Source organism: Lutzomyia longipalpis, chromosome 1 (genome assembly GCF_024334085.1).
Source record: "Lutzomyia longipalpis isolate SR_M1_2022 chromosome 1, ASM2433408v1".
Lineage (NCBI taxonomy): Eukaryota > Metazoa > Arthropoda > Insecta > Diptera > Psychodidae > Lutzomyia > Lutzomyia longipalpis.
Window position 1 is genome coordinate 157,587 of NC_074707.1, and position 14,421 is coordinate 172,007.

General features: G+C 31.4%; 1 protein-coding gene across 15 annotated transcripts in view; it reads left to right on the forward strand.

The window, feature by feature from the left end:
* LOC129796870 (lysine-specific demethylase 3B) overlaps window positions 1-14,421 on the forward strand; it is a 54,612-nt gene that overhangs the window by 32,412 nt on the left and 7,779 nt on the right. For 10 of the 15 annotated variants that reach the window (XM_055838996.1, XM_055839013.1, XM_055839049.1 and 7 more), the window contains 6 exons: window positions 7,170-7,356; window positions 8,082-8,126; window positions 10,224-10,607; window positions 10,756-10,944; window positions 12,417-14,010; window positions 14,080-14,364. In XM_055838996.1, coding sequence (XP_055694971.1) covers window positions 7,170-7,356; window positions 8,082-8,126; window positions 10,224-10,607; window positions 10,756-10,944; window positions 12,417-14,010; window positions 14,080-14,364 — 2,684 coding nt within the window. The remainder of the gene's footprint in view (window positions 1-7,169; window positions 7,357-8,081; window positions 8,127-10,223; window positions 10,608-10,755; window positions 10,945-12,416; window positions 14,011-14,079; window positions 14,365-14,421) is intronic. The other 5 variants (XM_055839037.1, XM_055839066.1, XM_055839029.1 and 2 more) reach the window with 1 other exon arrangement.

The window sequence follows — 14,421 nt, forward strand, 5'->3', positions numbered from 1 at the left end:
CAAAAATTCATCACCCATTTCCACACATATCCATTGTACATAATGTACCTAAATATATATACAAAATAATATAAATACCAAAAGAGGTTCAAAATGTATAATGTCTAATATAGTACATGGTACACATTTTAATATCTCATTCCTATGTTGTCTTCGTTTCTCTTGTTTTTCGTTTCAAGTTAATAATCTTATCGCTTCTGTGAATAACATATTTTGTGTACACAATGGTAAATGAGTGTGTTTATTCTGCTATTTCTACGTCGTATATTTTACATGGGGATTGACTAGTTTGCTTGTCAAATATATGACGAAAAAAGATGATAATGGGGATTGCATTTAAATAATTCTTTATTGACTTGATCTGATTTACATGAAATGTATACCTGCATTACAACAAAATAAAACATTTTCCGCTATTTCCATAATCAGATCTGTAAAATATCTAACACTGCGTCAGATTCAGAAAGGAAAAATATTTTTTATGATTTGGATACAGTCAGGTATTGGTTAACGTCGCATGGGATACACTCTTTCCACTCATTATTATTAATGGGTGAGAAGAGTACATCCTATGTGACGTTAACTAATACCTGACTCTAATTGGATATGAAAAATTAAAATAAGCTCTAATAAAATACCCATATAATGAATAATTTATAGCAAGAATCGCATCAGACATTTCTTTATTTTTCTTTTTCGTAGATCATTTATTGCTTTTAAACTTTGAATTCTTGGTTAAAAATTATAAAGAAAATGTGAGGAATTTTCTCTTTGAAATCCAATAAAGCACTCGTTTTTTTTTTCCACTGCCTGTCATCTCTTTCATTTTAATCACATAGGGAAAAAATAATATTTTTAACAGTGTATTTTTGTAATTCCTGCAAGATTTATAAAATGAACAAGCAAGAGAAGAAAATACAAAATAGACAAGAAAGACATGGTTAAAAAAATGTGAATAGCATCGCGGAAAAAAAGAAAAGATTATGTAGACATGTGTAGAGAGAATTTGAAAAGTATGTAATATATAATATACAAACAAAAATTTCACTTCATTTACCCATATTCTTCTTCATTTTTTTTAAAATAAATATTCACATTTTTGTATTTTACTATATATAACATATATTTTCTCCTTTTCTTTTTCTTGTGAGCGCTTAACTATGTTTCTCTCACAATAAAAGCCTGAAATGTTTGCTATGTACTGTACATATATAATGTATATCTAATACGCAGAGACACAGAAAAAAGTTATATAATGAGTCACAAATAGAAAATTCTAAAATGAAAGTATCATTGTGTTGAAAGACGATTGGGGAGGAAATAGTAAAGAGAATAGAATAAAGTGCACAAAGTGATGAAAGAAGAAAGGCTAATACTTATAATATGGAGTAGAAGAAAGAAAAAAAAATTCACACATTTTTTTATAACTATGAATTCAAAATCTTTTATTTTCTTTTTTTCTTGCCACTATTTCGTGCCAATTTAGCATTGATGTGTTAGTACATAATATGTATGTACATATTTTTTTTTATTGAATTACCTATGTGAATTGTAAAGTGAAAAATATGAGATATAGAGAAGGTGATTTGTGCACTTTAGATGTTAAATTGTGTGTGTATGATCCATTTAAGTTAGAGGTCGATGACTTAACATGTATAAAATTTAGAACGATGTGTTATGTTCATTAATTAAACTTGAGAAACTCAAATTAACTTTCCTACATAATACTTTTCTGACAGAGTAGTGGAATGGGTATATATGTAGAGAAAAATCTATTTATAATTTGAGCATGTGTTTAGTTTTTTTTTGTGCTACATTCCTCTTAGATCATTGCAATGCAATGGAAAAAAAACTCTCACCTTCTCGCTATAAAGGGGTTAATTTAATTTTCGATATATAGCAAAGAAACAATCCTAAAATATCCCAAAAATTTTTTTTTGTCTTACATATCCGAGTTTGTTTTTGGCACAAAAGAAGTTATGATCATCAAAAAATAATCAAAAAAAGCAGCAAAAGTTGACAAATTACCAATTGTTTTGCTTATTTTCAATTCACTGAGAAAGGAGTTTAGTCTCCAATATAAAGAAAAAATCCTAATTTAAAGAATAATTGGGAAATTACGATTAATATTGTAGAGGATCAAAAAGGAAAAAAAATTCCGCATATAAGGAAAAGATGAGAAAAAAAGCAAGAAATTTAAAGAACTGTCGAAAGTAATTAAAACGGAACTTTTTGCCCTATTGGAGTTATATATGTATACTGTACACATATGTGTATAAGAAGTGTATGTAGGTAGATATATCGCGACATAAAAAAAGCAACGGACAGTATAACTTACGTAATAAGCAATCTTCACGGCTGATTAGCAATTTTTTTTTACACTTAATTCACCCTTTTCGTTCATTGTCCAATAATGTGACACGTCATTGGAACTCGAAAGATTGCGTCGAATCGTTCGTTTTTTTTAATGTACATACATATATGTATGTATATGAACTGTGACAGAATATAAAGAGTAATTTATTACGTTGCAAAATCTTGGGTATATAATGAAACACGAGTTGTCGTTTATCCACGATATACAACGACTGTTCTTGATAACGTTGCAAAAATGTGCCACAATGTTAAAATGTGACACAAATTGTTCACAATACCTATACATATATAGGATGAAAGTAATGCTGGAAAACTGATTAATGCTTTTCTTATTAACACATAAAAATTATCAAAATACTCAAAATCAATGAATCTCACTTCAATGAAAATTTGCAAAATGATAATGTAAAATATAAAGAATTATTTTGTATTACACAATTCATATATACCGAAATACATAATACATGCTCCTACGCGTGAAGTAAATTCCTCTAAATCATATTACCCTATTTTCATCAATAAACGCAAAAAAAAAAAATTTCCAGTCTATTTTGCTTTATAGACTACTGATAAGAACAATTTTTCACCATTCATATGCATTGATAAGATAAGCATTTATTATAAACTGATATTTAAAGGGGTAAAAAGGTATATATAGTAGCTTACGTTTCTTTTCATTAGTTAAAAATAGATTAGTTAATCATATTAAATATTGAATAAAAAAAAACAATTGAAAATCCTTAACCAAAAAATAATAATACCCTATATGAGAAATTGAGAAAATATTTCTTATTTTTAAACATTTTGGTATAATGTCTGTTTTATTTAATTCGCGTTAAAAGTAGAATAAATAGTAGGTTATAGTGAAAATGTTCAAAATAAATTTCTATATACAGGACACTATATACAGTGTAATTCATATAATATGTAAATGTGTACACATTATTCCATTAAAATGGAAGAAACTTTATAAATTTTGTCTGATTAGAATCAACTCAACTTCTATATTATGAAAGTACCCTTTGAAATTAATTGCACCATATAAGACGAGTATTCAATTGCACTATGCTTGCCTATTGTACATTTATATATACATACATATAAAATAGAGGATTGAGAATATATATCATTATAGGCTGTCAAAGAATAAAATAAATGTGAACAGGAGGAAATGGAGGAAATTAATACATAAGTGTAGTTAAAAGGCGCATTTTTGCATACCTATTTGAATGAATTTATTTTTTTATTTTGAGTTGTAAAATTGTTGATTTAATATAAAATCAATATCGCGTCACTATTTGACATTAAAGAAAATATACGAATCTATAAAAAAAAACAGTTCTATCACATTCCAAATTTTATTTATTTATTTTTTAATTCCTATGTTTTATTTCTTATTCAATTTTATTTTATATATTCCGTCAGACTTTTTATTCAATTCGAATTCCAATCATTCCCAAGAGTACAATTTATTTTTTTCACTGACTGTTGTTGAAATGTCTATGAAGGTGAATGAAATGAAAAAGGAAGGAAAGAGCGTGTAAAAAAAAATCGTGTCTTTTTATTTATTTTTTATTCTTCAAAATATCAGACTTCTTTATTCTATTTTTTTATGTATATTCCTCCATTTTCTTTTACACAGAAGTGATACAAAAATAGTATTTTCTTTTTCTTTGAATAAAATAGGATATTTCGGTAAAAAGGTAATTTCTATTATGGCATATTCAAAATTTGTATGACAAGTGCGTGTAAGTTATGAAGGTAATAATATAAATTCTATGTATGGAAGTGAGAAAGAAGAAAATAGCCACATACAATATGAGGTGAGATTTTATGTTGAGAAATTATTATCTATATAGGTACATTATGTTTCAGGTAGATTATTTACATAAAATTACAATACAATACTGGGGAACATTCCATTAAAAGTAACCGCTACTATGTAGTCTGTATGTAGGTATATAAATATAATGGTTGAATTATTTTGTGGTTGGTTATATATAAAATAGGCAAAGAAACATTGTTGTTTTGTACATAAAAATGCTAAATAAACATGCCAAAGTAAATACCTATACCTTGTGCTGATGTTGTATATATAATTACAACAAAATGTAGTGTGTTATATACATATTTAGTTCTTTGATTAATTGAAGACAATATTTTCGCTCCTCCTCTCACTTTATGTTTTTCACAGTGGCTAAGGCCAGTATGTATATGTATACAATATAATGTAAAGTCACGCTTATTTATAGTTTTATAATACATACATATGTACATACATATAGGTACACAATGTAGAATGATGAATAATCAAAATGCGAGTATTTATCAACTATCTATATATGAATACCAAATTGGAAACTACTGAAGATATATGTACATTTTATTTCATTTTTGATCTATTGAATTGATCTATCAATAATTATAGGTCTGCGTGTGCAGTTTAAAGATTCAAACTAAATATAAATACTTATATAGTTGAATTTTATAGTCTCTTTTACTTTTCTAATTTAATTTTAATATGCAAATAAAACATTTTTAGTTTTCTACAGGATGGGTATAAAATTAAAAGTTGACTTTATTGCATTTTTATAGTCAATCGTGGCATAAATTATAATGAATATTAAGTAGTATCGTATGACGTTATTTAAAAGTTCTAACTATTGCCATTGCAGAAATTATTTTTTAGCATTTTATTTGTCATCATTTTAACATCAAATAATGCATATATTTTTAGTAAAATAGAGTTTATTTTACGTTGAAAATATATACATAAAATTTCAAGAAAGAAAAAAAAAGACAAACCAAACTAGTATTTACCTTCCAGCATAATAACATAAGATTTTCGTATGTGAAACTGATTTGTAAAAACCAGATTTTCATGGTAGGTAGTATGTCACTTGATATGTTAAAGAGAAGAGGACATTTAATCTTGTTTGAACTCTTTATGATCTCTTTTTTCAAGTTTTTCATCTTGATGTGTTATTTTTTTTGCGTAAGCACTGAGCAGTAAAAATGTGCCGGGGATATAAAAATGCAATTCTGTCGTTTGTGAAATGAACACATGAAATGAAGAAAGAAAAAAAAAAGATACAAAAATTACTTTGTCGTGCATGGAGACATTCGTATTATATATAGGTACATAAGCGTATAACCGGAGAGTATATAATACAATTTTCACTTTATGTGGCGCGCACAGGTTAAAATTGACGTCGGTGACCATAATTCCTCTTCATGTCTCTCACCAGAGTAAATGAGAGACCTCCTATGTACATATACGTACACTATGGTGTAGATACATATTTTAATACATGGCATGTGTTGAAAATGGTTCTCTTTCATTCCAAGTGTTGCATGGATGATTGAAGATATATAATGTAAACGGTATAAATAAAATGTTTACTCTCATTCTGCACTGTGAGTATATATGTATATAGGTATATAATAATAGATTAATGTGTATATAATGAAATAATCATGAAACCACGAGTTTGATCTCTCTACAATGCACACAAAACCGTTTGCGAATTCATATGTATGTATATATGTATGTATTTACACGAGATCTCTCAGTCTTCCATTTGCTTTTTTTATCTATTATTTTGCGTCTCTTTCTCTCTCCATTTCCCAATATATGTAATATTTTTTTATTATTGTAAAGTAATATTTTTTTAATTAGACAAATAATGAAAAAAAAACCGACACAAATCCCATTTAAATGGTGAATTGAATAATTTCAAATGAAAGCGAGAAAATTGTGTTTTTGCTACTGATTATAATCATGCAATTTAATAGGTACAGTAGAATGCACTTTTATGTCTCTGACATTCGCTATTTTATATTTGTGTAGTATAGTATAGGAAAAAATAAACAATTATTTCCACACAAGCTGTAATTGTTTCAGATTACTATCTGCAGATGAAATAGCTTGTCACAGGGAAAAATGTGTGAGGGAAATTGTATTTAATTGACCCTGAAAGGAAAGAAAGAACGAGAGAAAGAGAGAGAGAGAATAAATATAATTATGAAATTCTTTTAAATTCAATGCGCGTGTATTACCCTTTACAATTGTTCACAATTTCTTGTTGATTAGTATGCATTAAATTGTGGAGAAATTGCAGATTTATCTATGATATAATTTTATTTTAATGTATTTAATTAATATTTACAAAATTTCATCTTGTTATTCATCATTTTTCACTTTTAACCTTCTCGGTAGATTAAGTCGGAGTCATCTACTTTATTAGTTGTTCCATATAAACTGTTAACGTTTAATTTCTCTTCATGAAAGGATAATAAAAATATACATTACATTCTAGAATGCATTCTATGAGTTCTCTAAACGGGGTCATACATTATATAGTTTTTAGTGGTTAAGTAAAGTTATTTATAAACAAACATTTCATTGAAAGATGAAAGATAAAATAGGTAGTATAGAAATAAAAATAATAGAATAAAACTTTAACCATTTAATGCTTTACATCTAATTTCCTATAGTATTTCTCCCTTAACACGAATCTATATTTAAATGGTTAATATACCTGATTTGAAACATCGATTCAACCACATAGTTTTATGAAAGACAGGAAATATGATTTAGAGAGAAATTTTTGGATCTAATCCAAATGAATTTTGATTATATTATATTATTATGATTGCATAGCATAAACAAATTAAATAGGTAATTAAGATTTTCTTGCAAAATACCATGGAATTTGTTTAAATATATATTTAGTGAAAGAAATTATGAAAGCATTGTCTAATAAATCATTTTCCTTTTATTGTATTTGCAGGGAGAGGCGAGATATTGAATATCGCGGAAGTGATAAACACAAAGACATCGAGCGCGAGAGGATGGATCGCCAGGTGCATCAGCAGCAACAACAATCACACGATCGTCAAGATAAGCAGTCGTGTACAACGGCCGAGCAGGCTGTGAGCAAACACTTTGAGGAATCTCTTCGTAATGTTAAGGATAAAGTAAGTATATACATATAATTTGTTTAAAACCAAAGATTCTTTATTCTTTAAACACTTTGATTATTTTCTATTTTTTTATAATTTTTATTTTAAGTAACAATTATTCGTGTTTCTGTGGAAAAAAATCTATTTGAAATAACTTTGTTATACTTTAAAAAGATCAATCTCACAGCAAAGTTTCTTCAAGTAGATAATAATATCAGATTAAATAAGCACCTATTTTAAAAGTCAATAAGAAAGTTTATTTCATAATTAATTTTTTTAATTAAATATGATGTTAGAACCAATTTAATTTTAGGGAATTTATTCTTAGAAAAAAAAAGAAAGTATAATCCAATTGGAATTATTAAAGTTGCAGATTAGGGTAAAAACGAATTTTTACCTAATAATTTTATTTTATAAAACTATGAATTGAACGGTTTTCGTACTTTAGTTAAGTTTATTGATCAATTTTTCAAATTCTAAGTAGTACCTAATGCGAAAAAAATAGTAACTTGACTTTCATCATGTAAATTTAAATATCAAATTATTATTTTCAAATACCTTTCACCATGTTAGACCTTGAAGTAATTGTTGTTTTTTAATTATACAATATTGCCAAGCAACATAGGCCAATTTTTTTTCTTTCATTTATTTTCAATTAAATACATTTTTCTTTGCACACTTTTGCATCACATTTTTCGCGAAAACTCCAAGTTTATCTGTGTGTATCGTTTTCTCTGTAGAATGCCGCAAATTTCGGATATCCCGTCATCAAGTCACCCGTAAAGGTTAGAGTTTTAATCAGTACATAGCATTCTTTTTTTTTCTTGTATTAGTTAAAGAACATTTAAATGCAAATAAAAAAAAAACTCAACAGAATAGGTCTTTATGAAAAGAAAAAAAAATCTTGTTTGACGTATTTATGTATACTATATATGTTTCTTTTTAATTTTCTCCTTCTCTCTTTCTCAAAATTTATTCGTACTTTGACACACAATTTTATACATAACATACATATATATTTCAATGTTAAGTATTGCAAAATGATTATACAATGGCGCCTTGTTATTTCTCACGCATTCTTTTCATTTTCTTTTTTTTTCTTCTTCTTTTACATTTATTAAGATGAGTTTGAAAGAGTTTAAGCGGTTTCACAAAAAAATACATAAAACAATATACTATGTACCTACGTCACAATTTACTTCTTTACTGTGTTTACAACTGTTTTATGTAATGGGAAATAATTTTAATTGCTTCTCTGAAATGGTTTGAACTGAATTGTCAGAGAGCGCAGTTAACTTTTTTTTCTTATTTTATTTCCGCATTTGTTTCATTAGCAAAAGATGTTATGCACAATACAAGGGCGAAGTACCTAATTGAAGGAAACGCAAAAAACAATTTTAACCCACCCAGTCTTGTAGGGAATCAAAAAAGGATAAAGAATCGCCAAAAATATTCACCATTTTCCACTGGGGTCACAACGAAAAAAGGCAATAAAGTTTTGTAAAAATTCAAAAAAATTGGCCGCCATTCGCCATTTTGTTCATTTCAATGCATGAATCATATGTTTCAATGCTTCGTCATGAGCTTGTCTATGAGAGTTTGACATTTCATTCATTTTTTTTTTTGGAAAAAATAAAAAAAATTGCGTATTTTTTAGTTTAATTATCGTGGTAAATGTGTTTTACGTGTTGATCGAGAGTGATTTTTATATCTGAATACCTGAAGGATGAATTCCCGCACAGCTTGTGACCGTCTCAGCGAGCACATCTCTCGTTACAAAACAAAGCAATCCAAAAACAATGGTCGTGGATCGTCTTGAAGATGACTTTTTCACGAATTGAGAGATCCTCTGCGCTGGAATCCTTTGCGTTTCACACCACCACGACGGACAAGATGATGGATTGCTGGTTTTGTGATTCCCTGGATGATGTCACGCAAAACCTTACGATGTTTCTTGGCACCACCTTTCCCAAGACCTTTTCCACGACCAATGATGTGCTCGCTGAGACGGTCACAGGCTGTGCGGGAATTCATCCTTCAGGTATTCAGATATAAAAATCACTCTTCAATAACACGTAAAACACATTTACCACAATAATTAAACTAAAAAATACGCAATTTTTTTTTTATTTTCTCCCAAAAAAAAAATGAATGTCAAACTGTCATCAACAAGCTCATGACGAAGCATTGAAACATATGCTTCATGCATTGAAAGAGACAAAATGGCGAATGGCGGCCAATTTTTTTGAATTTTTACAAAACTTTATTGGCTTTTTTCGTTGTGACCCCAGTGGAAAATGGTGAATATTTTTGGCGATTCTTTATCATTTTTTGATTCCCTACAAGACTGGGTGGGTTAAAATTGTTTTCTGCGTTTCCTTCAATTAGGTACTTCGCCCTTGTATTGTGCATGACATCCTTTGGTCTTAATGATATAAAGTTATTTATGTAGTTAAAATGTGTAAAACAAGTTTTTGGGATCAACCAGGAATCGTATAAAATGATATATACCTATCTAAATGAATCTTCGAAAATGTTTTATATCAAAAAAGAAAATTTTAAACTTTAGTATGTGATTGAAGTAAAAGCTTCAGTATGTATTTGAAAATTACTTAATTTCGAAGCTTTTACCAAATGAAAAATTAATGCAAATAATGCAAAAATTGGCAATTTGAAAAATAAATTGTGATAAAAATTGAATTTTATTTAAAAAAAAAAATGACAATGTAAAATAAAATCACATTTAAGAGTTTATATTCGAAAAATTATTGAGTAAGATTAACAATTTATCATTGATAAACAATGAGATGGACAAAATGATGGAAATTTGTGTTTTAATTTTTTTATGATTTAATATAGGGAATATGTTTTATTCATTTCAGCATATGCATTCAGCATGGAATCTGAATACCCTGCCGGCACAGAATCCAGTTCCGCACTTGTCCCACATCAGTATACCTGCGCATATGATACCCACGGTGGGTGGTATCCAGACATCAGTGGGGGGAAGCCAAGTGGTGGGTAGTGGTGGTGTTAGTGTAGTGGCAGGAAATTCAAGTAGTAGTGGTGCTAGTGGGGGAAGTGGAAATAATGGGAATAGTGATCCGAGTCAGGAGGACAAACGCCGTCGGATGGAGCACGAACGACTCGTGGCTGCTGCAGCGGATCGGGATAGTAGGGAGCGAGAACGGGAGCGTGAACGTGAAAAGGAACTCGACCGTCTGCGGCAGCAAGAGCAACAGAGAGCATACTACATGCAAACTGGGGTAAGTTTTCCTGCCATTTATACATAAATGGATTGTACATAGTCAAGTGAACTATCCTAGAAAGATTTTTATTTGTTGCTTTTGCTAAAAGAGGAATTTGGGGAAAAATTTAATTTAATATCATTAATGAATGATTCTCTTTTGAAAGGTTCAACGAGCACCAACGAAAAGTGCAAGTGACTACCATCGTGGAATTTCAATTGTACCACCGCCGTCAAAAACAAGACGAGAAGATGAGAAACCCAGTCCAATGAAGGATCTCAATACACATCAACCCTATACATTGTATAGTGGTTTTTCCGGATACCCTCCGGGTGCATTTCAAAAGGACATCAAGGTAAATTCATTTTTTGCCTTTATTTACTTTTTCTTTTCAATATTACTAAAGTCATGTTAGGTGCTACATGATTCTATCTAGAGTGACATTAGTCTAAATCCAATTTAAATGATTAATACCATTTTACAATATGTATTGTGAGGTAACATGTAACAATGTACATACATATATATTCTTGAATTAAATTGATTGCAATAATTCAATCAGAGTGGTCAAATTCACGTCATTTAACTCGAGATTTATTGTTAACACACAACACGTATAATAATCCATGGACGTGTCTGCATTTGAACTTGAAGCGTGTGAGAGAAAATAAATTATGTATATATCGTCGATATTCCTATCTTTTGCAACATTCAGCTATATTTTTTTTTATTCTGCAAAACTCCACAATATTTGATGAAATCTTGCTGACTCAGAGATTATGTGTGGCTATATTTATGTAGTTTATTTATTCACATTGTTATGTGTATGTACAACATATACCTATAGAATTTACTCGCACATAAACTCTATGGCTGCAAATAAAATGCAAAAGTTTGCAAAAATTATTTTTATAAAATGTTTACTAAGAAAAGTAATTTGATATTCGCCAACACATGACAAAGAGGGATGTAGTATCGTTAAGACGATTATTTAATCATTTAATTTGATTTAAAAATATTATTCTCTAAACTTTTTAGTTGATTAAAAGTACAAAATACAAAAACTTTGTTTAACTTAAATTTCAAACTTTGATACCTTTTGGAAATGATCAAAAGAAAATCATTTCTTAATTCTAAGCGTAATATATTTAGCTCTCTCCTCTTCCTCTCATGTTTAACAAAATTTCCTTTTTTAATCTTTATCGTGTAATTTTATGAAGGAGAGGGAGAATGTCGTGTTCATATTGGGTAGGGTACACACTAATGTATGTACCTATATATTGAAGCAATTAATGCTTGTATACCTTGAAATTTATTTTGATTGAGCAGCAAACTATGCAACTTGTTCAAGTAAAAGTTTTCATAATGCGAAACATACAATTCAGGTTAATGTACTATTGCTTGCTTGCAATGTGAAAGATGAATAGGAAGTGTAGTCTAATCAAATGCAAGAAACTATGAGAATTTCACACTCTAAGATATCTTTCTTTCTTTTTCTTTACTTTTTTTTTAAATTTAAACTATGTGTGGATAATCTCTCACGCTCTGTGGAGGCGAAAAAGACACAATAATACTACATGAGAGTGAGAGAATGCGCGCCTCTGTTAAAAATGGAGGAATTTATTGTTATGATGAGAAAGAAAATAATGTAATATGAACCTAGTAAAATGGTTTTTGAATCAGTGAATATTTTTGTGATTATCAATGTCATTTCTCTCGCAAATTTTAATGGAGATTTTTTTTTTGCTGCTCGTCTGTTTCCATGTTTTCTTCCACAATGTGTTGGCTTCTGACATGATGGGTGGGATGGATGCAACAAAATTGTAGACAAAACAAGAAATGTCTCTGCCAGCACCACCACCTCTGATGTCTGATGTGAAACATTCGACGGGTGTTATTGTGAAGCACGACACGAATGCAATAAAGCAATCACCAATGCAAGTGGTGCATACACCCAAAGCATCCCACCAGCAGCAACAGCAGCAGGCTCACTACAAGGCTGTGACTGGTGGTGTACCCGTGTCTGCTGGATCAACACCGCACATTATGTATGATTATCGTGTGGCAGCACAGCAGCATGGTGCTCATGAGAGGTACAAACAGCAGACGGTGTCGGTGATGGCATCACCTCAGTCGTCATTTGGACAGGCGGTGTCTGTGACGAAGCAACAGCAACAGCAGCAGCAGCAACAACAACAGCAGCAGCAGCAGCAGTCTCAGCAATCGCAGCAAGTGCAACAAGTTCAGCAGGTAACGTCTCAAATGCAACAGCAACCATCACAGCAGCAGCCACCACCGCAGCAAAGTCACTATGTGCATGTACAGCAAAAATCGAAGGTTTCCTCACCGGCACCATCTCATATTTATGGGAAGCCCAGCGGTGCGGGAATTGTGAGTGGTATTCCCGTGTGTCGACCACAGGAATCTTCTGTTCACGTGGTGTCCAAAGCATCATCACCGAGCCCCTTCCATGCCCACATCTATGGTCCACCGACTGTTCCGCCACCACCAGCGCACTCATCTCGGTCCACACTGTATGATGGGCGAATGTTTACTGCGGCACCAGCTGTGAAACAATCAATGCCGCACTCACTCCATGGAACATCACCACCGACCGCAACTGCGGCACCCCTTCCCATCTCCAGGTCACCTGGTGTAATGCTACCTGTGATTGCGCAACAGCACGTAAATAGTGTTCAAGTGGCAGCAGCATCAAACTCTTTCCAGACGCAACCGCTTGATCTCGGTGTGTCAGATAGGAGTCGCGATGAGGGTAAGGTGTCACCAAAGAGAAAGGGGGCACCAATGGGTAGTAGTAGTGTGTCGTGTGAGATTAAGAAGAAAAGGACTGAAATGCTACCGCAGCCACCGCCACAAATGAAGCATCATACAGTGCAACAGCACTATATGCAACATGTGCCACATCAACAACCACCTCAACACTATATCATACCGCAGCAGCAGCAACTGCAGCAACAGCAGCAACAGCAGCAGCATCAGCAAAATGTACCATTGGCATTAAATATGAATGCCCAATCGACAAATATGACGCCACCCATGTCAATAAGTCCGCTGGATCAGAGAGTAGCGTCACCCCTGGTCACTGCCAATATGACAGTTCCTCATGTGGAGGCGCCAAAAGTGCCAAAGCAACAAATACATCCCGATGGGACCAATCCTGTTGTCACAATTGCCCCAGCGGATGTGGCAAATAATACAAAAGGAAATATGAGTGTTACAGTGGCGGCAACATTCAAAGTTAACTCCATTGCTAATTCCATACGAACAAATTCTGCCGATGGTACCTGCCGTACGACGACACTCAGTGATACCTCTAGTCCGGCACCCAGCCCGGAATTGCGAAGTTCACCAGCAACTCCAGCTAAAATTCTTACTGAACCAGAAAAATCATCTAGTCCCGGTGAGTTTTACAATTTATTTTTGAATGTTTTATTCTAATTTTTTTTTTGTAAATTCGCAAATTATTTAGCTCCCAAACCCAATGCACCACGACATCTAAAGAAAGCCTGGCTTCAGCGTCATACGGGGGAAGATTTGGAAGATAGTACGGGTATAACGGGTGGTGGAAGCTGCGTAAAATTGCCACTTACACTCAATCCCAAGCCAATTGTAAGCAATAGCGATCAACAGACCACAAATAGCAATAATATTACAACAGCTACAACAACAAATTCCACAACACACTCAACGGTCCATTCAATACACAATGTGGGGACAATGGCAATTAATAGTATCAGTAAAACCAAATCTATAGGTAAGTTTTTTTTTAATTTTTTTTCTCTTCATTTCGCTTAATATTTTGATTGAAAAT